The following is a 24,834-nucleotide window of genomic DNA, read 5'->3' as shown; positions in this document are numbered from 1 at the left end:
ACGTCAGGATCAGAAGTACTACCTTCAAAACCGGCGAGTACGAAAGAAAACGTGAGATCGAAATTGCAGGCCGCCAGAACATTCTGGCTCAGATCACCCTTTCGATCACGGTAGGGAGCTTGGTCGGCGACTGGAGCTCTCACAGGAATGTGAGTCCCATCGAGGGCACCAACACACCCATCAAAGAAAGGTGAGTACCTCGTACTTTTGGAGATTTCATCTGGGATCGGCGTATCAGGCCCTGGTTGAACGATGATTTCATCTTTCAGGCTTTCAAGAATATCGAGTACTTTGTTATAATATCTTGAAATAGTTTCGCCGGAGTGTGGCCATCGCTCAGCAGCCGTAGCGTTGGTAGAGGTGTTACCAACTATGTACAGGAATATCATCACCTGCTCGTTGGCAGAGATGTGGATAGTGTCTTCGAGGTGGGGTCCAAGGATCTTCATGACACCTTTGAACGTGGCTTTGTCCATTCGACAAACTTGTCGAAACCTTCCCGGATGACCATTCAACAACTCTCGCTCGTAGAGAAATCCTCGAAGAGCGGAGTCGTGATACGGTCTCCTTGGCAGAGCTCTTCGAGCCACGCGGTTCCGAGCGTGCTCAAGTAGTAGATTGAGGAGCTCATCGTCGCTGTCCTCATCAGACGAGGACAGCCATTCCGGTCTGAAGTCTCCAGATGAATCTGTATCGGACATCGGTGGTGAATCCAGATGAATACAGTTGGTGAGATGTGACGTGCGAGAAGATGTGAGAAGTGGTAAACAGGGTTTGAATGAAAGTTCAACCAAACAAGTTTTTTTCGAATGTACTCAAAACGGAGTTTTTTTTGAAAAAGCTCGATTTTGCACAAAAGCTCCTTCGCCCCGGGGCAATGTACCCGGGGGTAATTGGGGTTTATTTTAAAAATCGCTACCAAACGTGCCCTTAGAGCATCCACAGTGGTGGGCTCCAAATTGGGGCTCCAAATCGAGCGAATTCAAATTTGGTGGGGCCCCAAATCAATCCGGATGCAGTCGTTCGGACTTCAAAAGTGTAGATTCTATGTGTTTACACACACTTTGAGATCGGTACGCGTGGGCTTACATGTGTGAGGTATGGGATTGAACAAGTGCGGGAATTTGGAGCCCGGCTTTTTGTTGCCAAATATGTAGCCCAAAGCTCGAAATTTGAAGCCGGCTACAAAAAAATTTGGCGATGGGGACTGCCATTGCACCAAAAAATTGGGGCTCAGTCACCAAATTTGGCGATAGCCCCGATTTGGAGCCCACCACTGTGGATGCTCTTAGGTGGTAAAGGACTTGACCAGTTTACGTCGAGAGATTACATGTGTGGGTCATTGGGGCAAACCCATGACGCATGCGTTTTGGAAGGTTTATCAGAATTATCAGGGTTATCACAAACTTATCAGCCAAACCACGATCCTGCAGTCTACCCGTGTAATATGTATGTCTTGTTGTTTTATTACTGTAGCTTGTGTGACATGTAAGTAAACCTGATAAATGTGCGCATACAGTTGAAATGTTGAAGTCAAGTCTGATTGCGATTTGATTGAAGACCTCTTTGCATTCTCAAGAAGATGGATTGGTTACTTAAAACCGTTCAACCTTCATCATCAAGCTCATCTCAACCATTCCAATCTACTTCAGATGTATAGTAAGTCTTCTCAAGTACATATCTCTTCCATTCCATTCACCAATCTTACAAATTAATTTCACCACCTTGCGATTTACCTCACTCTAGTTCTACTGTCCTTCAAGCGATCTCTCCTCATGGTAAGCGTTATAAATCAGTCATCAGACCTCTTCTTCAACCTTTGCTGATTTATCTTGATACTTTGTTTAGAACACCTCAAATTGGCTACTCTCGTCACGGCTCCTGGTCCAGCTCCTGCCATTCTAGCAATCGTCTCCAATGTTGATTCCGATCACGAGCAGGCTTGGTCTGTTTACCACTTGATTGCTCTCTCAATAGAGATGAAAATGACCAATCCTCTTAACACAACTTGCATACTTGTCATCATTGTCCAGTATCTTGCTGCTTTCGCCCTCTCCGCCCGCCTCTCTTCTAGCCGCTGTACCAGTTCTGACCAGTTTCCAAGTCACTCTTACCGAACGCCCTCCCCCAACTCCTGCGTCACGAGAGAGTACCGAGCCCAACACTGGAAACGGTTAGCTTCGACTCTCACTGGCCGTGACATTTACTTCCCGCTCAAATCTTGTCAAACCGACCTGACAGTCATTTACTCTCAACCGACCAGTGTTACACTGTCGACTCAGTGTCCGTGGTGATCAGTTGATAGAGGTCGAGGTAGCTAGTGCGGATGGTCGACAGGCGCTACGTGATGCGATTGTTGAACTTCGTAGGCTGGCCATCGTTGCCGGTCAGTCACCAATGTTTTTGTGTCCAACTTTTGATGCACCAATCTAATTAGGTTATCCACATAAAACTCAATTATCTCACTCGTAAAACAGAAACTGCTGGTCTTGTTGATGCTGAAAATTTGGAGGACTGGGTCGAACGTTATTTGGGGTCACGCGGCACGTCAAAATCAAACACCAAAGCTGTCAACGCATTGGCCCGCCTTCTCACAGAGCCAGGTACAGTAAATAGAATACCTCGATCATCGGATTTTGTGACTTCGCGGCTAACTAATAACATCGCTGCCTATAGCTCAAAAATCCCCTGTCGAGACCAAAGACGATGATTGGCCGGAGTGGCGACGAAATTGGATTCGGGAACGGCTTCGTGAGCGGGAGGGAGAATATGCTTCTCGGCGAACAATCAGGTCTGCTCCTCTTTCTGCCCTTGTAAGCTCGTATGATCATCTGGGTTTACTGATAATTTATAACCTTGCTTCATCACATATCCCTTCAGAGTACGCATTGGAACGTGGAATGTTTATGGGAAAATGCCAGCAGAGAGCTTAGGAAAATGGCTTGTGGCTGACGATGCACCCGCTCAGCTTTATGTGGTGTGGTCAGTTTTCCCCATGCATACTTTCAGACGAGACACAAGCTGATAGCTCAGTCGGTAGCCTGCAGGAAATTGACGACAGTTCTGAAGCTTACATCCGACATCGGCCCGAGCGGGAGCAACGATGGACAGAAGTGATTGAACGTTCTCTCGTTAGCGTTGGGCCGGTGGTCAAGCTCGCGAGTCAACAATTAGTTGGCCTGCTCATTCTAGTCTTCGGCACTGCAGATATCGCAAGTCATGTAACAGATGTCAAAACCACATATCTTGGCACTGGAACACTCGGTATGGGGAACAAGGGTGCTACGGCTGTTAAACTCAGGTTAATAAGATTTCCCTACTCTTTCCCCTTGGACATTCTGTTGCAGATCAATTTTACTGATCCCTTCATCTACGCCTCGCTGTTAATTGATACCGATTTGGACTTATTGTTTCGAAATTTGCGCTTGACACCTTGAAATGAAAAAGATACTGCGATACCTACCTTACATTTGTTAATTGTCACCTGGCCGCTTTCCAGGCTGAAATTGAAGCTCGGAACCGAGACTACAGCGAGATTTGCCGGCGGCTCACGTTTTCGACATATACAAAGACTGAAGGATCCCACAAATGGTCAAAGAAAATGAGCATACCTCGACTACATTTCGTTCCTGGCTCTGATAATACCTCTCCCTCTCCTCTATCAGACATTTTCCGGACGGGGTGAGCTTCTCTGACTCGATTTTGTGTGTACATTTGGGACTCATAAGAATCGTAATCTTGAAAATACGAGGAGTACGAAACTGATCATCTTGTCTTACGGTTTATCTTGCCTTGATTTTCTCTTGGACCTCAAAGCCATCTATTCTGGGCAGGGTAGGGGCTTATCACTATCTTCTATGATACGAGTTTGTGCAAGAAGGAGCTGATGAGGTATCTGTGCTGGCTTTTCAAAGAGATTTGAATTACCGGATTGATCTCACCTACAGCGCTGCAAAAGCCTTGATAGATTCAGGTCAAATTGATAGATTGTTGGCTTCTGATCAACTCAGAGGTCAGATGGAAGCTGGAAAAGTGTTTGAAGGATTCGAAGAGGCTAAGATTACATTTAGACCTACTTATAAGTTCGATGTTGGGACGTCTACATACGATACTAGGTAAGCGAATGTAGATTGTGATTTTCGTAGAGGCAGAAACATCACCGAACATACAGCATGATACTGACTAGCCCAATCGCGATATCTTGATTATAAACAAAAAAGTGAGAAACAACGAATTCCTTCTTTTACAGATCGGATTCTATATCTCCCAGGTCGGACAAATGATGTAGAAGTGTTGAGTTACAACAGTGATGAAGGTCCGAAGATGAGTGATCATAAACCAGTAGGAGCTACAATGATGGTAGGAATCTATGAAATTGATACGAATATCTTATCACAAGTAGAAGGAGAGATGGAAAGAGAATTAGATGGAATGGAAAATGAAAGGATGCCAGATATAGGAATTGAACCTGAAGGACCGATTGAATTAGGTAGAGTTGTTGCACAAACTGGAGTGACTATTATGATTTCTAATCGTAGGAAGTTTGAAGTTTCTTGGAGATTAGTACCTAAGCTGGGAGATAATGAAGTTTGTAAAGAATGGTTAAAGATTAGTCAGGTGACGGGTATCTTGAGACCAGGTAAGAGGATCAGCAAGTTATATTCAATTGAATTTGACTCACTTTTGCTGATTTACGGATTCTTTGGATGTAAATAGATGAACAACATGCAGTTCATTTCGTATTAGATATGAGAGCTATAGAAGAAAGATCAGAAGAGATCAGACGTGAACAAAGTAGAATAGGAGGACTTGGCTTAGATTCCGAGATTTTGTCAGAACGTGCAATAAGAGAAACAGAAGGAGAAGGAGAAGGAGAAGTTGCTCAACAAGAATTAGATCCTAAAGTGATTCAAGATGTAATTGTTCTGTCTGTAGATGGTGGTAGAGATATTTTTATTCCTGTGAATGTAAGGATTTAATTTTGTTTTTTGGACTTTTTGATTTTTATGTTTGGGTGTGTAAAGAGAGAGGGATGGTTGGAGCAAGTGAGATAAGAGTTAGGTTGATGGTTTGGAAGCAGAGGACATTTAACTTTCGATTGCTGGTTTAGTTTGCTGCATCATACTTGACCAAAAGTTGTGTCATTATTGACTATCTGATTTAGTTTTTATTGCATGATCACCCCAAAAAGATAAGCAAAGACTATCTTTGATCATACAAAGATCTCTTAAATGCGTATTATGTTAGTAAGATTTTTACTTCTCTTTAGAGGATGTTTTCCTTGAATACATGGCTAACTCATATTCAGAATTCACCTCAGTATGTATAAAGGAATTTGATCAATCTAATCCATGAGAATTGTGTGATTTATATACTCTTTTGGGTGGGCTGTCAATCTGAACCTTTGTTGCTACCATCTGATTATGCTCAACTGATAAGCTCACAATCACATGAAGGGAAATAGCATTAGGTGAATTAAATATGTCACTTGATCCAATTCAAATCCCTATTCATGTACCAAAATTTTGATATTTTTTTCCAGTGTCTTTTGCACTACTCATGATAAGAATTCAATATGGAGGTATTTGAATATGATTAGTATTTTGATGTTTATGAGATGGATTTTTTTAAAAATCTTGCATGAATTATTATTGATGTCCTTGTTATTGAATTCAGATGATTAGATGTTTTCATTTTCCTTATTTATTTTGGAAAAGAAAGCAAATTTATAGAGAACAGAGAAATTTTTTTAGCATTGAATCAAGTTTTCGATGAAGAGGAATTGGATTTGTATCATAAAGAATATCATTAGTTGTGCATAAGTTTTGAATTTACAACATCGAAATGGTGATTTGAGCTTCAGCAAATGATGTTTTGACTTGAAAATATAGGGGAAAGTGGTCTTTATATATATATATTTATGACGGGCAAGAGCAAGAAACCAAACATCCTACATTTGCCTTTTTTTAAGCATGGTGGTTGGGTTGTAAGCTCATTTGTGGGTGTCAGATGACTTATCCGCGGGCTGCGAGTCAAGCAGAAGCTTTGGTTCATATCAACTTCTACTGTTGGTCAGCCGCTGACTTCAGCCTCACTTGTTACAATAATCTCGCTTTGCAAAATAGATCCAACCAGGGTTTCAAGTGAGAAAAAATTGCGACTGGTGAGAAGTTGTCCGTTGATCTCTGGCCATGGTACAGTAAAAACATATGACTACTGACTCTAGATACAATATGTACATAACCTTACCAGAGGAATACGATCCAAAAAAGTCAACCATAGCGTCCATCATGATATTTTAGTGAGCGTAAATTTTTCAAAAAGAGAGGTGGATAAATTTTATTGTATGTTAGGCCATTGAATGCTTCAAATCAAAAGTTACAGCATGATCTCTTGATACGGTTTCGGATGAGCATTCTCGCTGCCTGCTATCAAGATGACCCGAATCTGTGTTTCGCATGTGCGATGATGCACAAGATTTTTGATTCGAAAGCAATAGTCCAGAGTGAAGATTGTGGACTAGCATCGTTCTGAAGCACCAAAGGGATTCGAGTCAGTTATTATTCTGTTTCTTTAGAACTGATTGAAGCTCAGCTTACATATTCCCTGCGATGACAAAGGGACCATGAAGACCCTAAATAACGTGAGATCCGTGAGTGCAAGCTCTTTTGTTCAAGGAAATCCCGATATCACCTACTAATTTTGTGACAAGGAGCCAGTCCTTGTAGCGCAGTGAGGCATCTTTTATATAGCCGACCTGGAAGACACGGTGTGCAGTTTCAAGAGAAAATCAATTTACCACGTGCAATCATACGGTTTGATTGAACTTCAGCAGCTTACTTGCCAGCCAAGTATCGGGAGATGCACTAGGATACCCACGACACTGAGAAGTGCATGATATACCAGCATGTTCCGCTTTTTCCGATTTATCTCACGAGCGCTGATCAGTTTTTCTTCATGATCTTCAGCAGAAAGACCTGGAATCGACTCGAGCCCCTCTCCCGCTAATCTCCGTTTGTATAGCCCTCTAAGTGAGAAGTTGAAGAGTGGGAAGTAAAACTGAGAGTTGCCTCTCATAAGACCTGGATCCAGTTTGGCTTGTACAACGAGAGCTTGGACTCACCACACATATTCCCATGATTATTATGAAATAAGTGAAAACAGCTATGCGGATATGTTCAATCATTGAATTCTTCAAAGGGAGAAGATGAACTGTGGGCTTTTGGAAGAACTCGATGATCGAAACACATGAAGAACGTTCTTACAAAGAGGGCAGGCGCCTGTTGCGCCGGAATCAGCGCTTGCATGATTTGGGCTGGACTGTAATTTTGAGAAGAGTAGGAGGCAGAAGCTTTGAAGAGTGAGTCGATAATCGGCCTGAGGATTCGCGTAGCCGCCACATAGTCTGCGTTGGCTTTGATGTATGCCACCAAAACGATTGCTAAAGGGAACAGTGAAGATACCAGGTGAGAAAAGATCCCAAGGATTTGCACCGGAGGACGCCGAGCACTTTGAAGGAGCTTACGAATAGGTACCACGGTCAGGGAAAACAACATGATGTTCATCCCCCAACAAAGAGCCACAGGCAGCTTATTTCTTTTCTGCGATGACTCTATCACGAGCGATGCGGCTTGACAAGCGCAGACCCAAAATAGACCTAAAACGCCCTCCATGGTTAGCGTTGGCGATCAGAGAATTCATGTCGAAAACTCTTAGAGAAGTACACTGCTGACCGCTGCAAGCACAACATTTGGGCTTCAGCCTCGACATTCACTACGATCCATATCTATATTGGAGAGCTTACTAGGAACAATCGAGGATCACTAAGAATTTGGCTCCAAACAAGATGATCTCCCCGGACTGATCGTGATAGCCGGCCAGGATGATCTCATCAAAGATCAAGTCCGCCATGGTAACTATCTTCAAAAAACTCATTAAAAGGTTAAAAGGTGAGCCCAAAGGTTATGTGAGATCTGGACAAAGACTCCAGGCTACTGACGCAGGCTATAGACGAAGTAACCAACGGCGCAGATACTTAACAAATCGATGCGAACCAACCCCACTGATGGAGTAGATATGTAAGTCAATCGACTGCGGTTCATGGCATCGATAAAACAGTGCGATAGGACTTCGACTCTTAAGACTCACATTGATTGATAGAAAAGGTGCGAAACGACTTAGTTTTGATGCGAATATAGATAAGGCGACAAGACTGACAGCACATCCTTCAAAAGGCCAAAACAAAAAGAGGACATGAAAGCCGAGACGAGTGAGCTTTTTGGTATGTTCGGCGAGAGTCTAAATGAAAAAAATTACAGAAAAAAACCTATGAGGATGCATCGCTGTACCCATTGTGCCCATCGTGGTATTGGGACAGGCTGACAAATTAGGTAGAAGGGTTGGAAGTCCTCGAAAATAAGTATCAGCTCCTAGAGACCAAACATCTGTCTCGAGCTCTTGATAAACGTTACGCTCTACTTACTTGAATGCTTGCTTTGAGGAAGTCAGCTATGACGAGAAATGGGTTTGCATCGGCTGGCATCTTAGCCAACAAGTGTAATACGTCATCAGCTCCAGAAGTTGACATTGTGAATATGTCTTAATCGAAGGAGCTTAAGATGAAAGAAGATGAGAAGAAACAAGTGATATTCCGATCACGAACGGGTACAGTAGGTTGAAGGTGAGTTATAAGTCCAGGCCTTGATTCCATGTGCATTAAGCTGAGCGTTGTCATCTCATACTGGCAACAAAGACTCACTATACAAATCAACCTTTATCTCAATCGCCGAGAGATTTCTAATAACTTGGACCTATGTAAGCAATTTGAATCAGTGGTCATGGCTGTTGCGTCCGAGTGAGAGCAGTCCTGATTTAATTCACCTTCCAAGATCTTTTGATCAAAATGTCAGCTTGAGCACTACAATTCTCAACTACATAAGCAATGAGCGCTGTCAGAAGTTTTCATTTAGCTCAACTCACGTCTTACTCTCGTGATATGACGGTAATGAAAAATTGGCGGAGATAGGCTTCAGGGAGAGTACGATTATATAATCTCTGATACACTCAACCGGCTATCATCATAATCCCAGCAGAAAGTATCACGCAACCAAATGGTCGAATGCTGTGAACAACGGCAATCAAACTCAAACCAACAATCAACACAAGATTGATCAGACCACTCGGCATTCATTTGATTCATGCTTGGGTCCAAGTGGATGCCATTCCATCATGAATTTTGATCAATGTGGAACGTCTCTTACACGGCCCTTGTCTTTGATATGCAGTGTGTTTTTCTTGGCTGTATCCAATTGAAAACTACACCAAGATTACTAGACTGCATGCGAGACATTGTTTGATTTTGTGATTACAACTTACAATCACATGAGGATATATTGAAAGGTAGGATAAAACCTTAGAGCACCCACTATGGGTGCGTTAACGAGGTGATTTAGCGTTACCGTAACGCTAAAATCCAGACAGGTCCACTACGGACCTGTTTTAGACATGCAGTCCGTACTGCTGCGTTAAATCTTGCACCCCGCGTGCTCAGATCTACGCAAGCCTACGACTTGATTTATCGTACGATAATCGGTCAACAACTGCCTTTTCCAAAACATCAAATCCCAAACTCCACAATTCAAGACTTCAAATCTCAACGTTCAGACCTCAACACCTCAACTTCAAAGTTCAAACTTGAAAACTTATATAGTTTCCGAGCACGTTGAGTGCAGTCTTGATAAGTCTCGATCAATTCAGATTTGAGTGCGAGGAAGCGGAGGTGGTATGTGAGGTTTATCAAACAAGAAGTCAAGACTAGTTGATGTTATTATTGTTGTTCCTATTGCTATTTGAAGACTTCTGAGATAATTGATCTTTGGGAAAAGATTATGAGGAATGTGATGATTCATTTCAAGATCATACCACTGTGGATCTGGTTGACTCACAGTGATTTATCGTTGGTAAATCAGGTCGTAAAGCAGCTCATAGTGGTTTTTATGCGTTTACTAATTTAGTTGTTACACGCATGATTAAATTTCGCGGTCGGGACCGCAAAATTTACGATAAAACACGCCCACCATAGTGGGTGCTCTTACCACCACAAAGAAAAAGCTGGAATCACTTTGGTATATGATCAAGCAAGAAAAAGATGGTGAAATACAAGGGATATATATGTGTGGAAAAGCGAGGCACAGGGTAATATACAATAGACATTAGCACTCCGTCCACGGTTTTGTTAACCGCGTGTCTTCATGTCAAGGTTTGTTGTTTTGAATGCTCTGAAGAGTCGGCTGCACTGATTCAAAGTTGAAAACCTTGCTGGGCACTCGACAACAGGCTCGCATCTGAAATTTCCATGGAGGAAGAGTATTTGTTTGTTTCCAGCCATAGTGCAATATCTAGATTCTGGGCTAGCAGTATCCTGTGCGTTTTTGTGTTAGGGGCTTCAATAAGTATAAAAGCTTGTCTTTGTACTATTGAGGCCCCCCAACTTCTAAGGCACCCTGCACTGGTACAGTGCACCATCAGGATTTCCTTGAGTCTACTTTCACTACTTGGTATTTGTCCAGGGCTCATGTATTGGAAGGATGATTTGTATTGACTGAGAACCTTGGGAGATGTTTGCTTCATTGTAAGAAATGATTTCACATTGCTACTTCAAGATTACCACCTGCTTCAAGAAGGAAAACACACTCCTTACTTTACCTGGAGTCACCTTATCAATCTCCACCATGACATTGAACAAGAGTGATGAAAATCCTAACTTTGAATCTTCTGAAGACGTGTAATACAATATGAATCCAGATGAAGAAGTAAATGCTTTCCCTGTTGACAATGTCTTGGATTTGGGTTCTGAAGATGGTGAGGATGGCCCTATTCCTGATGTGGCTTGTGTGGTTTGTAAAGGAAGTAATTTATCTTTTTTTCACTTACAACACCTGTTTTTTCTACTAGAACTCCTTGATATTTTCATTCAGGTCAAAAAGTTCAATGCTTTGTGTATAAGGGGCTCTGAAAGACAATGGCAATGAGAGTTCATTGCCAAGGGCAAGCAAATGGACTACAAGTGAAGGGTCACTTCTATATATCTGGGTAGGGTGTGTGTTCAAATATCAACACTGACTACCTCAAAAATCTCGGCAATGCATGTGGCCTAAGTAATATCACCTCTTCCAATCTTACTCATCTATCTTAGTGCTTACATCTTCTGAATTCAGACTTTAGGTGGTAGATGCATTTCTTCTCAGAGACTGAACAGCTTGGTATTATCAGGGATTACACATATCATACACCATGTCTGTGTGGTGTTTGCTTGTCAACAAGTGCACACGAGTCGCATTTGTGCCTCAAAGGCAGTCTGTGTGCGCTCCTTATTAGGCAACTGCCACAAGGAAGCGGTGATAAGTGCTGATCAATAGGATCTGATCAAGGAAATGGTCAAGATAGATCCAGATACTTCATTTTTTTTCTTGACATTCTCATTTTCTTCCAATATTCTTGTTTTCTTTTGATTTTGTCTTTTTTTAGAAACTTTCTTATCCTTTTGTAGACTTTGCACCATGTCTTTGTAGGTATTATTCTATGCTACCAAGCAGATGGAGGGCAACACATCAAGTGGTTGTATTCTACTTGCCAAATACTCTTGAATAGTTCTTGAGCTCAATAATTTTGTTGATGCCTGTGAGGACCCAGATCTACCGGTTGTGTCAATGTGGAAGAAGATTGAAGGGACTGACTCCATCATTATATTGACAATCTTCAATCCTTGGTTCTGAATCTGGTTCTTTGATCTCAACTACCCTGAAGAGGCTGTTCAAGCCAAGAAGCTTTTTCAACATGTCTTTGATGACACTCTGGCTCAATGGCCCAAAGACCCTATCATCTTGAACTCAGATCACATTGATGCTCTTAACCCACATCCACTTCCATTTCACATCACCTCATCTGTTCCCAATTTGAAATGTTTACCACACAAGTGACCACTCCACCAGCTGACAAACACTGGGAGGCACATTTTGATTATATCAAATGTCCCCATCTGTTGCTTGCAGTTCAACATGAGTTGGATTGGTGGAGGGTATGTTCAACGGTTACTCTTTCATGTCTCTTTACAAATCTTATCTCTAATTGTGGTACTAATTATAGGAGCATGAGACAGATCTCCCAGTACTTGCATCCATTGCTTGCAATAACCTTGGATTACCAGGTACCTCTTGCCCTTGCAAGAGTACATTCTTGTCCACATCCAATATTGTGGTCCCTAGTAGTGCTTCTTTAACGGCAAAGGCAATTTCAATGCTGGTTGCTATACAAGAGTGGTTAAAGGCAAATATTACCCTTTCAGGTAAATTTTCTAAAGCTGTGGCTTACCTGCAAGCTTAAAATGCTTTTAGAACCAAGGCTAGAAAGTGATTTCAATTCTTTTCCTTTTTTCTTTTCCCTTACCTTTCAATAACTCAAAAAAGAATACAAAAAAACTTGTACTGTGTGTTCTCCCCAACGGATCAAAAAAAAACCACAAATAAATTTGTTTTCTACTGTTTAATAATTAAAATAACTCCAAAAAAGGTTGCGTGTGGTTTTTTCTATCTTGTGTTTTTCCTTTTCTTTCATATTTGATTAATCCTCACTCTACAGCCAATCATAGAAGGCCTGAGTAATCAAAACACGGCTTTAAGCAAAAATTCACAAAAAAAACTTCTTATGTAACCGCGCTTTGAGCCACTATCCTTGGTGAGATTCGCCCATAGCGGAGCGGAGTGGAACACACATCGCTTTGAAAACCTTTGAAAACCCATAGCGTCTTGAAAAAAATAGCGTAGCGATTGGCCTTTTCTCATAGCGCCCAAATGCTACGCTCGTGGATGTAGGGAATATAGCGGAGCGCCGTTGGCATTATTGGAGATACCCTTCAATCAACATACATTTTTAAAACCCATGTTTCCTTTTGTTCAACATGACATGAGAATTGAATGGTTTAAGATTTCTAGATAAGATATACATGCATACGCTTGATATTTGGATATACATTTATGCAGCAGCTTGGTTACTCTTCTTACTCTGAGTACCCTGCACATCAAGCCAATCTTTTTGCACTTCAATAGAGCTTGTTCTGGCGGAATTGACTCCCCTTCTGACTTCGGGTACCCTGTACATCAAGACAATCTTCTTGCACTTCAATAGAGCTTGTTCTGGAGGAATCAACTCTCAAACTATCAAATCCAGGAATGATGAAATAATCTTCAAAGGACACACAGTCTCGTATGATCAAGTACCAATCTATCTCAATTATATTCACATTCATTCACATAGACCACTCAAGGCTATGAGTATTTAAATTTGATTTCCTTCTTCTCTTATGCTAACATTTATCAGCTTTGAATCCACAGCCAAGATTTGAGCACCTATTGTAAAAATCTTGAACTTACTCCTCTTGTTCTCTAGAAGACTCATCTTCTATCATTTTTACCAACAAAAGACAAAACAAAACGAAGCAAACTCTCTCTTTCTTTATCAGCTATTATGATTTTTCAATTCAACTTGGAAGAAAGTGTTATGTAGTCATATTAAATAGTCATTCAACTATTCCTGTTCTTTGATCATCTTAAACCAAATACTTACACTCACATCAATGCCCTCATATATCTTTTAAAAAGATGTATAACATTTTACAAAATGGAACTATTTAGGAATAGGGAAATCAAACAAAGGGCTGCTTAGGTCACTCCAAAGGTCATCTGTCACACTGATATCTTTCATGAAGGCATGCAGCAGTCCCAGTATGAAAACAGATCAGTTTGGGGTTATAAAATGATTTCTCTTAAGTGTTATTTGTAAGCTCACGCTGAAGGTAATTTTGTGTTACGTATGTGGCTTAATGTGAACTTTCAATTTGGTTGGTGTTGAATTTTAATTTGGGTGGATCGACAACTTACTCGATCACTTGCCAGCTGACTTATTTCCAGAAAGGGTTCAACTTGATATATCAAAGTTCCTGGGTAAGGGCATATGGAGAAACTTGGCAAGAACGAATATGATTTTGTCAAATTGAGGTGTTTCTAGATAGATGTTATAATCGATTTGTGACCTATCAGCTTGAGATACTTGAAAATACATTCGAGACGTTGACCAGTGATGAGACTTGTTCATCGGTTGGACCGAAGAGTATGTAGAGTATATTGAGAAGTAGATTGAATTTGGAAATTGTTGATTGACTTTGAAAATGAAGAAGCAGCCTTTTTAGGATAATAGCTTGGAAGTGACTCGAATGGACCTGTTCCTGAAAGTTGAACATCGTTGTTGTACTTTTTGCATAGCTTAAGTCTACATAAGTAGATTAAGTATTGAGCTGTATTTGACTTAACAACATTCAACTTTAATTCTCTCTTTAGTGTGAACTGAACTTCTCTGCCTTCACAGCGTTTTGATTCCCCAGACAGTCAACAAGAAAAAATAAAACTCATCCAACTCATTCTCAACAAACTAACCAACTACTGCTACATAGTATCATCAACAAGAAAACTATTCAAATCGAACTTCAATCAATCAATCAAATCAAATCAAATCAAATCAAATCAGATCAAATCAATCACACAAACAAATCAGGAGACTATTTAAACTTATCATCATCAATTCAGCTGGTCATCATTCTCATCCGGGACTCGCCTTAATCGGCTATTCCTTCCTGAATCTAGGATCTTGATTATCTAAGCATCATCATGGCTGCTACCACCAGCGTCAGTCACCATCGATCTAGTCAATCAAATTCAAACGGAACTTCTCATCTCGCCATTCATCATTCCAATAATAATCCTAATCATTCAAACAAACCTCATCACCTTCATCATTCAATTCAATCTACTTCTCCATCAATCCAAAATGGACTTCATCCTCATCCTCATCAACACTCAAAATCGCAGTCTCAGAATGGTACCATCTTACAATCCAACGGAACCTGCCCGCCACCTTCAAATACATCCAATCGACCCTCAAAGTCTATCAAGGGAAAAGGGAAAGCTGATTGTGAAAGTTTGCCTCAAAAACTTCCATCACATCCTCTTCCAGTCCCACCTCCGTTACCACCGCCTTGTCTTGAAAACATAACCGATGATGAAAAACTTCGAAAAATCGCAGAATTGGATGAAAAAGAGCTAGGGCGGCATTGGGGTCCTCATCTCATTCCACTTCAAATAGTCATTCAACGTACAATTGCTCAAGTCTTTCGAGAACTACAACTAGTGGCTGAGACGTCAGTTCACATCTTTCAATCTTCATTCAAATTAATTCGGAGTCACCTGCCTTTTTTCTATAAGACCTACATGTGACAAGGCTGATCATTGACCTTGATTGTCGCGTATCTCTTCAACCATTCACACCATTCATTCAACAGATCGCCTTCATTAGATGACTTTGAGCGCAAGAAAAGGGTGATCGATTTCGTTATTCATAGTCGTCGGCAGATTATCAAGCTGTTAGTTCTCGTCAAATGGTCGGCGAACGCGGGACCAACTCACAAAATCATGGTGCGTGTTATCTCATCAACAGTGCCTCACGCGCTCAGGATACCACTCTCGATTCAGCAACAGCTGCATATTTATTTCACGTGAACTTTCCTATTGACAATTGCGATGATTTTTTTTGTCGAACATGGATCTGTCTTGTTCCGCTTTTAGAGTATCGTCGGCTTTCTACAAAGGCAAAATCAACAGTTTCAACGGACAGTTGAGATCCTCAAAGCTTCCAAAAATAGTTTCTATTCTGCCAGGTTCGCACTTTACCGCTAATCTAATTCAACTCCAGCCGAAGATCACATCACTCACACTTATATTTGGCTATCGGGCTGATGTCAATCTACTAGAATGAAGAATTTTGATATCTCAACATCATTGCAAGTCCTGACTCAAGGATATCCAAATCTCCCCGAAAGCTTGCTGGAGCGATTCTCGACTAAACCGCGTTTAAAGAACTCAGAAGTAGCTCGACTGATGCACAATCTGGACAATGCTATTCGGTTTCGGTTAGGTGCCACGCGTGAAGTGCTACCAAAAGAATTTCGGTCCTATACCATTGGTAAGTGACTCAGTCCTGTTAAGAGTGGGAGATTTTATTGATCGACTCTTCATCTCCATACGCGCAATCAGCGAATGGCAGGGTCACATTTAGAGTCAAAAATATGTTTGAATGTAGTGCAACTCTCAGTGGAGGACAAGCCGACGCTATATGGTACCTTTTACACGTCAAGTTTCTCTTCAAGGTTCTCAACCCTCACGGTAGAGGTAAAGGCATTTTTGGTTTACCACTTGCGTGTAGTTATCTTTGTCCCTAATCCCTTCCCAACTCTTCTTGACGCACAGAATTCCCGACCACAATATATGGAGACGCCAAGCAACACATCATTGAAGCGGCCAATCACGGCATGGCTCACCGTTGTCTTCCAACACAGGCAGATCCTGACCCCAAACCGCCTGCAAGACCACTGATGAGGCTCTTTGCTTTCTTGCGTTCGTCTTTTTAACAATACTCTCTCATCGTGGACTATCACTCATTCCGAATGTATCACAATCTTGGCTTACTCATTATATCCTTTCTACAGGCGAACTAAGCTTAAATTATCAACTTGAATCTCTACATTACCAGGCATCTCAACTAGAGAGGACAGCCTGGTGTCCGCATACCAGACTGTTCATGCCCCCTGACAGAAGTAGTTTGACAATACATTACTGGTCGTACGTTGATCATCGCGACTGACAATCAGCTCTTTTGGACATGTATTGATCTCTTTTCATTGCTACAGTTACGCAAGACCACCACCAAAAATCGTGTTGCGTGTTGGTCAGCAACGTCCCAAGAAACCTCCTCCCGTTGCGCAGGGCTCAATTACTATCAGGCGGAAAACCGAAAAGCAGGGTGTGACCAAGACTCGGATCAGTGATTTTCTGAAAGGCTATCCGTTGATGGAGAAGAAGCAGTCGGACAACGAAGACGATGATGGTGATCACGGTGCAAGTTATACCAAGCGTCTACAGGTTGTTTGGGTTCCATTCGAAATATCTCAGCTGTCAATCCCACCGCCACCCCCGCCTCCCACAGCAAACCAAACACGGATACCACCCCCGGTTGTCCATAAACCACCTACGATTACTCCCCAGATTTTGGAAAGTCTACTGATTGAACCTAACAACGGTATATTATTCAAACCTGACGGCAAGGGCGGACTTGAGCTCGAGGTCGAGTATACTGAGCTTGATCTAGAGCATATCATCTTAAAGGCAGTACGAGCACAAATGGATTGTATGCTACGGCGGGCGTACCTTCAGCTGGTTGCGATGCCAACACCGGAATGGCATCCATCCCTCAGTCCTTTGTTGCCTTACTTCCCATCAGTGACCCCGATTCAGTTCGAGCCTTTCCCAACTCCGCGCCAGGCGTTTCACATCCCTTCCAGCTCTCCATTATGTCCTCAAGTTAAAGCGATTCGAGTTGCATTGCATGGTCGACATGTCATCAAGGTCACTCTTGATAAATATTCAGGTCGATTCAAGATTTTGCCTGTGTTGGTAGACCGCATTAGTGATTTTAAAGACAAGATGGATGGTGATTTGGTGGTGATTGGTGAAAAGGAGTTCGTCTCGGCAGACTACAGCTCGTGTTCTCGTAGGATCAATATAAATCCCCCAGGGATGAAGAACCTTTTGATCTACCTGAAATCACAAGTGAGTCAATGATAAATTATGATATAGAGATCCAAATCATTTAACCTGTCTATCCAAATCAGGTTCTATTGGAACAAGTCGAAGATAAAGGCATACGGATGGGTTTGCGAGCTTTTCGTGATATGCCAGTCCAATGGCGTGAATTGATTATACATTCACCTCGTGGAATGAATCGAAACGTACCACCACCAATCTATCATCATATCTTTCCTATGATCACCTACTTTGATCTACCTGGATTTCCGGATTATTATTTGACAATCTTGGTTAAAGAGACTGGATTTCAATGTTCATTGTCACTTCTTCGAAGTGTTGATGGTAAAAGGAATTTAACAGTTCAAGATAATGTTGAAATCCTTGTACCTACATTTGACGAAAATGAATTAGAAGAAGATGAAGATGGTATCAAGGCACAGATTGATGACAAGTATGTAGTTTTTAATTTTCATACTTTGATCAGGTTCTGATCGAAGTCTTATTGTGGTCATTTGTTTTTGTAGATTCGTTCTCTCGCGTCGTCAGTTGAAATATATCCATCACCAGTCCATGTAAGTCATTACAAACTCTTCATCAATCTTATCTTGATTGGTTTGAGTCTCCTTCAACGTACTGATCAAAGTCATTTTTTTCAAAATTACAGGGTACAAGCAGCTATTCATTCAATTTGTAAACAATTACATACAACTAAAGTGCCATTCAGAAGAATCTTACCAATTCCTATTAAGATGATGAGAAAATATGGACCATTGAAATTACATCCATCATCACAACCTATTGGATTATTAATGTTACCTACTCAAACTTGTTTTAAAGCTGGTTTACTTGATTATCTTCATCCTAATTTTGCTATCCGCGTTAGTGTTACACCTCCTAAAGGAATTAAACTTAGTGGGATAAAGGTAAAGTTTAATGTTCTTCTGAGGATTTTTTGTCTTTGATTGATTTGAAGACTGATGAAATCTCTACCCACACCCTTTGTGGTTACCTCTCGATGATAATAGATTGAAATTCAAGTAAGATTTCAAGATAAATATTTACATTCAAAAGTGATTAGTAAATTTTTAAATGAAACGATTCAAACCGAAGAATTTCTTTCGAAATATAAATCATTAGATGAAGAAGGAAATGAGTTAAGGATTGAAGAAGAAGATCAAAAAGAATTTAAATTTTTCGAAAAGGATTTAATTTTAAAATTCACGTGTCGAAAGATTCATACTTGTTGGCATGAATATTTGAAATTGATTGAACAACTTTAATTGATCAAAAAATAATCGAATTAAAGAACCAAAGAACCAAGAACAGAGGAAGAAAGAAAGGCAGAAACAGCTTTTTTTGAAATTTTGGAAACTCGATATTTGGTATCACTATCACAACTATTACAACTATTACAACTATTCCTTTTGAACTTATCCTACTACATATGAATTATTCAATCATTCTTTGTTGGGAGGTTTTTTTTTGAATTTCTCGAGTTTATAAAAATTCAAATTTAAGTAGTAATTCGATTCTTTATCAAATCTTTTTTTTACATTTTTTTTTCGATAAGAAAAAAAATGGTATAAATAAATATAAATAGAATATTCCTTCTTCTTCTTCTTTTATAAAACTTTTATCTTTTTTTCTTTTCAATCACAAAACTTTTCTTTCATTTTACTTTTTTTGTGTGAAGAAAAAGATTTGAGAAAAAAAAAATCACACTTTACTTTTTTTTTTAATTTGGGCATCATTAACTTTTTTGTTTTCGTTTTTTTGTTTTTACTTAATTAGTAATTTGTTTCTTTTGTTTCTTCGTTTTGTTTTTTGTTGGGTATATATATACATATAAATATAAAGAAGTTGAGTGTGTGTTATGTGTGTGTGTGTGTTTGTGTGATATACATAGTACTACTTATTTCTTACCTTTAAGAGGGCTTTTTTTCTCAAGTACTTTCAGTGAAATAAATAAATTAAAAAAATTATCCTTATGTACTCAAGTTTTTATATGAGATTCAGAAATGAGAAATATATATAAAAAAGGTGAGGGAAGTTGGATTCTTGAGTTGGTTCAACTTCTAGAGGCTATTTAGAATGAACAAGATGAGAGTCTGAGCTTTTTTGGAACTTTGTTTTTATCAAGGAATAAATAGATTTGTGCATTCATAAAGTATGATGTCTGGTTCATCTTTTTATTCCGAGGTGGACCTGATCACCTCAGAGTCATCACCTCTTGTGAGAATCTGAAGTCAAAATCCGGAAGTCAAAATTGAACATTTCGCTTCACATACACCACATCACACAAATGGAATAGATTATCACCAAGAATAAAGAAAGTATATGCGTTACAAGGATCTTTAAATACTAAACTCATCCAGCTACATCCCCAGATACTTGTGGCATATCAACTACCGATGGTGCTGCACATTGTCTCAAGTGATCAGACCTACAAGAAAAAAATTCACGTGAATCAATATCTAAGAAAATAAAAATACAAGAAAAGATGAGCTAATACTACTCACGTCAAGGCTGTCTCACTGAAACTCATGAAGATTAAAACATGAAGAATGACAGCATATAGTAGGAATATATTTCGGGCCACTCGATTACCTAGAACAAAGTTGGCAACATGTAGTACAAGCTTATCCAGTGGATTTAGAGCTTGTAGGGCACCCATCCGTTCCTAATTCATCACATTTCAAGAATTCAAGTCCAAGTTTAAAATGTGGAAGGCCAGACATATATACATATTATCAGTAAGAGAATTGATCAAAGAAAGGGGAGAATGATAAAAAACTAACCCTTCCTCGGAATTTTTCAAATGGATTCATATGTTCCTCATAAATCCCCCTATACTTACTCAACTCTTCATCCTTTCTACTTACTGCACTAGGTAAGGTATTATTCGTAAGTCTAGAACCAGATGGACCAGTGATGATCGATCCAGAAACACTATCATCTCTATAACTTTGTAAATATCTAACTTTTTCATATAATTTCAAATTATCGGATTGTAAACTTTTCATTTCATTTCTAGTTGAGGTGATAATGTCAAATTGTTTTCTTAACTCTTCTTCGAGTTCTGAGTTTCTTTGTCGAAATCGATCACGTTGACTGGTGATGATCGGGAGGATCGACGTTTCAGCTGATAGTTTCATGTCATTTCCTGATGTGGTGGGGCCGGCGGTAGATTTGCCTTTGGAATCTTGACTTGATTCGGTTGTAGAGCCATCAACATTAAATCCTTTGGTGTCTTGTCTAAGGCCGAGGTTGAGGCCTTCTAATACATCAGTTCTAGACTGTGAGTTGAGTGCAGATGAGGATGATCCGGTATGAGCTCCGTTGAGTCTATGCTGGCTCGACGAAGTCTGAATCTTGACCAGATCATTTTCCAACTTATCATTCAATATCTTCGTTTGTTCCAATTCTTCTCTCAGGTTATCAGCTTCAATAGCATTCTTACGAGAGGTGGTTAAAAGTTCATCATGCATGACCCTCAGCGTTGTAAGATCGTCCTGTAATTTTCGGTTCTTACCCATGAGCAAGTTTTCCAAGGATTTGGTTTTTTGTTTGTTTGCTTTATCAGCATTTGGATTTGGCATCTTGATAGAAAGATTAAATGAAGATGATCCAGGGCTTGAATCACCATAACCAAAGTTTTCATCTTCCTCCTCAAGATCCAATGAAGCAAATTCAACAAACTACATATAGGATAGGATCAAATTCAATTTTAGACTTTTGATAATAAGCAAATTCAAAATACTGACTTTGATAATCTCTAACTCTCGCTTAATTTCATCATAGTCAGCATATTGCGCTGTCTTTGTCCGTAGGGTCGAAATTTCGTCTTCGAGCTTCTTAATACGTTTAGTAAACTCAGTCTCTTGTTGAACTTTTTCTTCCTTAGTTTGAGATATGATTTGTTTTTGAGTTTCCAAGGTAGATAACAATCTAGTGGCTTCTGTTTGAAGTTCCGTGATCTGACTTTCCAGTGATCGAATTCTGAGATCCATCATATAAACTGAGTAAGCTCAAAAGTAACCAACATTTTGAAAAAGACCAGATGTGCAATGACTTCTTGACCCACCGCTCTTGTCCCTCACTTCCACTTCGAACTACTTCAATCTCAGCTCTAAGTTTCTCATTCCTTCGTTCAACTTCTTCTACTCTTCTTTGAGAACGTTCCAAGTCAGCCTCGACCATCTCGATCTCTACACGTCTTGAGACTGTCTCAAACTCTCGTCGTGAAAAATCATCTAGAATCTTAGCCTGATTCGATTCGTCACTTGTTCGAAGGTCTGTTAATTGTCGCTTGGTGAGGTCTAATTGTTTAGACAAATCCTTTTCTCGTTGTTGGAAATTGAGTATCCTTTCACCATAAACTGCGGTTAATTCTGCTTCTTTACTTGAGACTTGAGTCTTGACCATTTCTTCCATCTTACTTTCTAATCTTTCTGTCTTCTCTACCTGTTTTTGTAATTCTTTATCAACCTTTTCAGATTCAGCTAGTTGTGTTTTTAGGGAACTGATTTCCTGTTTGGCTCTCGCTAGTTCGGATTCTAGTAGCTTAGCTTCTGTTGCTCGAACGGTCTGGTCAACAGCTGCGTCCAGTATGGGATATGGGTCGGGTGCCTCAGCCAAGAGTTTGTAAATGTTCAGAAAGGCTGATTCGGATGTTTTGGATCGCTTAGTGAGTGCATCGATTTCAGACTGATATGCTGATTGAAATCATAAAGTGATGGATCAGGAAAGCAAAATATGTGATCAGTTATGAGAGTTCTAACGAAGCTAATAAACGGCTTACCCTTCAAAAGACCTTTAAATGCTCCCACTTTTTCCTCATCCGAAATCTTTTTAAATTCTATCCCAAAATTCATAATCATCATAATCATTAGATATCATACTGTGTTTGAGTGGTCATTAAGATTGACACACCCATCGGTAAATTTCAAATCTGATGTTTGAAAAATTGTACAATAAGAATGATCGAAGATAGTTTGAGCATACCTCGAGTTTGCTCTGCTAATTTTTTACGTCCCATTAAACTATCCTTTTGATTTTCAACTATCTCTAGTCCTGATGCATCTAGTGTTTTTTGAAGTGTGGTAAGATTGATATCTGCGAAATGAAGGTTTCATTTCTGGATTAGCTTTCGTAGATTCAGATTGAGATTGAAAGAAAGGTGCTTGCCTCTCCAGATTGCTAAAGCTTGAGAGAAACCAGTGCCATCTGACAGAGGTGATGTCATCTTGGCCAGGTGTCAGACCTAATCTCAATGTTTGGTTTTTGATTGTGCAGCAGTCTTGATATCACTTTGAAGATTGAGCGTTTGGGGATATAGTATAGCCAGCTGATAAATTGAAGTTTTCTTGATATTCTTTGAGAACGATCTTGATGATGGAGGCGATGATGAATGCTCTGATGAAGTGAAGGTCTGAAGAATTGAAATATGTGGATTCAACAATTCCCCGGACGATTCTACTTGGGTCGGATACTTCCATTACCCGGGAGCTCTAGTCCGGCCCTGCTTTAGCCCTTGAGGCTGAGCTGTGGACATCTTGACATTTGTAAATACGGCTGCCGCCAAGAAAACTTTCTCATCGCACATCGCCTCTCCAGAGGCCAGACTCCAACCACTCACATTCATTTTGCATTCAAGATGCCTCCCAAAAGAAAACTCAAGCAGTCGGACGAAGGAAACTCTGAGTCAGCAGACCATTCGAAAAATCCGGCCCCACCAACCTATCGTATCTCACGTTCACGATCTAGAAATCCAAAGGATCAGGAACCTCCTGATTTGAATGCATTACCATCCACAAGTGATCTACCCAGCAAGAAATTAAAAGCTTCGACATCAAAAAAATCCCAAACAATCAAGACTTCGACAGAAGAGCATCAAGTTTCTATCAAACTCCTAACACAGCTCTCTGACCCAAGTTTTTATGAACAGGCCCTACTTTTAAAACAGAAGGGTGATCGAAAGCTACTAGATCTCGATGTTCAACTAACAAGCGATAAAGACAAAGAATTAGATTCGGAATGGGCTTTAAAGACCAAACTTGAAACTGTTTTACGATGGAAATTGCTAAGAGGAAAGTTTCGACCTACGTTGCCATCACTTGTAAATAGCAATTCTGAAGATCTAGTAGCAAGTGTGATAGATGAAGCGGTGAAGAAGTTGATAGATTGTAAGAGTGTTGAAGATGCATTGACTTCTGGTGCTATTGAGACGATGTGTAAGCTTAAAGGTATTGGTCCTGCAACTGCTTCAGGTATGTTGTAGTTTCTTTGCATTTTCTACGGGAGTCCATAGGCACAAAATGAAACTGATCACTTGAAACTTAATTTCTTTGGAAATTCTTGAACAGCTTTTCTCTCATTTGTGAGACCCAAATTGATTCCATTCATGTCAGATGAATCAGCAGAGTATTTACAATCTGATATTGGACCAGTCAAGTACACATTACCATACTATAAAAATTATGCAAGATCAATGGAAACAAAAGTTGATCAGCTCAATGAACAAAGTAAACAAACTGGGATGTGGGATGTTACACTTGCTGAAAGGACTTTTTGGACTTTGAAGGTATTGAAGATTGGCCTGGATCCAAGTGAGTGGGACAAGATTGTTGAGCAAAGTGATTCCATTTGAAATAGTGATTACCTTGTGGACCTGAAGGTTTGGGAAGGGGTTGCCCAATTGAGTAATTTCCTTTCATTTTTGTCTCCTTTTACTTTGTCATCATTTTGACCATGTTAGACCTGTTATCAAGGGGTATACTCAAAGTTAAAAACTGTATCCTTCAATTACCTTGGTGGGGCATTGGCTATGCTGTCATTATGTGGGAGCTATCTTTGTTGTTGTGTTTGTACTGTACTCCAATCTGGCTTGAAACTAGTTCCTGACAATATGCAGTTAAGGTGTGTTCACATAAGCAATTTCTGGTGAGAAATCACATTCTGTAAAATTTAAAGTGTCTATTTGGTGGTACATCTTTCATTTTGGTGTTAAAGCATTCACAGAATGTGATTTCTGGTCAGAAATTCCTTAAGTGAATGTGCCCTTAGGCCGCGTTCACTTAAGCGATTTCTGTTGAAATTTCACATTCTGTAATGCGCAGAAATCACATTCTGTGAAACGCGTTTGATA

At 40.1% G+C, this 24,834-nt stretch overlaps 5 protein-coding genes across 5 annotated transcripts; 3 read left to right on the top strand and 2 right to left on the bottom strand.

Annotated features, from left to right (window-relative positions):
• Nucleotides 1–1,582: 1,582 nt before the first annotated feature.
• MELLADRAFT_105817 (uncharacterized protein) lies at nucleotides 1,583–4,979 on the top strand (the record flags this gene model as incomplete). The annotated part of the gene is made up of 13 exons (XM_007409350.1): nucleotides 1,583–1,659; nucleotides 1,747–1,778; nucleotides 1,849–1,945; nucleotides 2,034–2,173; nucleotides 2,264–2,386; nucleotides 2,478–2,603; nucleotides 2,677–2,791; nucleotides 2,881–2,982; nucleotides 3,029–3,301; nucleotides 3,448–3,681; nucleotides 3,948–4,115; nucleotides 4,221–4,639; nucleotides 4,717–4,979. The coding sequence occupies 13 exons, from the start codon at nucleotides 1,583–1,585 to the stop codon at nucleotides 4,977–4,979; spliced, it is 2,169 nt and encodes a 722-aa protein (XP_007409412.1).
• A 1,118-nt stretch (nucleotides 4,980–6,097) lies between these two features.
• On the bottom strand, nucleotides 6,098–8,650 carry MELLADRAFT_77572 (uncharacterized protein; the record flags this gene model as incomplete). The annotated part of the gene is made up of 11 exons (XM_007409147.1): nucleotides 6,098–6,530; nucleotides 6,600–6,634; nucleotides 6,698–6,757; nucleotides 6,841–7,112; nucleotides 7,266–7,441; nucleotides 7,526–7,659; nucleotides 7,805–7,916; nucleotides 8,000–8,062; nucleotides 8,149–8,225; nucleotides 8,317–8,378; nucleotides 8,483–8,650. The coding sequence occupies 4 exons, from the start codon at nucleotides 7,075–7,077 to the stop codon at nucleotides 6,350–6,352; spliced, it is 513 nt and encodes a 170-aa protein (XP_007409209.1).
• Nucleotides 8,651–14,717: 6,067 nt separating this feature from the next.
• On the top strand, nucleotides 14,718–18,717 carry MELLADRAFT_85686 (uncharacterized protein; the record flags this gene model as incomplete). Its single annotated transcript, XM_007409351.1, has 14 exons — nucleotides 14,718–14,735; nucleotides 14,919–15,247; nucleotides 15,389–15,521; nucleotides 15,579–15,601; nucleotides 15,674–15,763; nucleotides 15,857–16,068; nucleotides 16,140–16,274; nucleotides 16,353–16,499; nucleotides 16,592–16,724; nucleotides 16,793–17,711; nucleotides 17,774–18,138; nucleotides 18,212–18,259; nucleotides 18,352–18,610; nucleotides 18,661–18,717. The coding sequence occupies 14 exons, from the start codon at nucleotides 14,718–14,720 to the stop codon at nucleotides 18,715–18,717; spliced, it is 2,868 nt and encodes a 955-aa protein (XP_007409413.1).
• Nucleotides 18,718–19,929: 1,212 nt separating this feature from the next.
• Nucleotides 19,930–23,070, bottom strand: MELLADRAFT_43151 (uncharacterized protein; the record flags this gene model as incomplete). Its single annotated transcript, XM_007409146.1, has 9 exons — nucleotides 19,930–20,130; nucleotides 20,207–20,367; nucleotides 20,486–20,942; nucleotides 21,048–21,385; nucleotides 21,452–21,686; nucleotides 21,772–22,402; nucleotides 22,489–22,545; nucleotides 22,692–22,802; nucleotides 22,875–23,070. The coding sequence occupies 9 exons, from the start codon at nucleotides 22,930–22,932 to the stop codon at nucleotides 20,055–20,057; spliced, it is 2,124 nt and encodes a 707-aa protein (XP_007409208.1).
• A 273-nt stretch (nucleotides 23,071–23,343) lies between these two features.
• MELLADRAFT_35481 (uncharacterized protein) lies at nucleotides 23,344–24,336 on the top strand (the record flags this gene model as incomplete). The annotated part of the gene is made up of 2 exons (XM_007409352.1): nucleotides 23,344–23,956; nucleotides 24,053–24,336. 2 exons carry the CDS (start codon nucleotides 23,344–23,346, stop codon nucleotides 24,334–24,336), a joined length of 897 nt encoding a protein of 298 aa, XP_007409414.1.
• Between the last annotated feature and the right edge of the window lie 498 nt (nucleotides 24,337–24,834).

Source organism: Melampsora larici-populina, assembly GCF_000204055.1.
Source record: "Melampsora larici-populina 98AG31 unplaced genomic scaffold MELLAscaffold_15, whole genome shotgun sequence".
NCBI classification, from domain to species: domain Eukaryota; kingdom Fungi; phylum Basidiomycota; class Pucciniomycetes; order Pucciniales; family Melampsoraceae; genus Melampsora; species Melampsora laricis-populina.
Note: the sequence above shows the minus strand (reverse complement) of the source record. Positions and strands in the feature narration are given on the sequence as shown.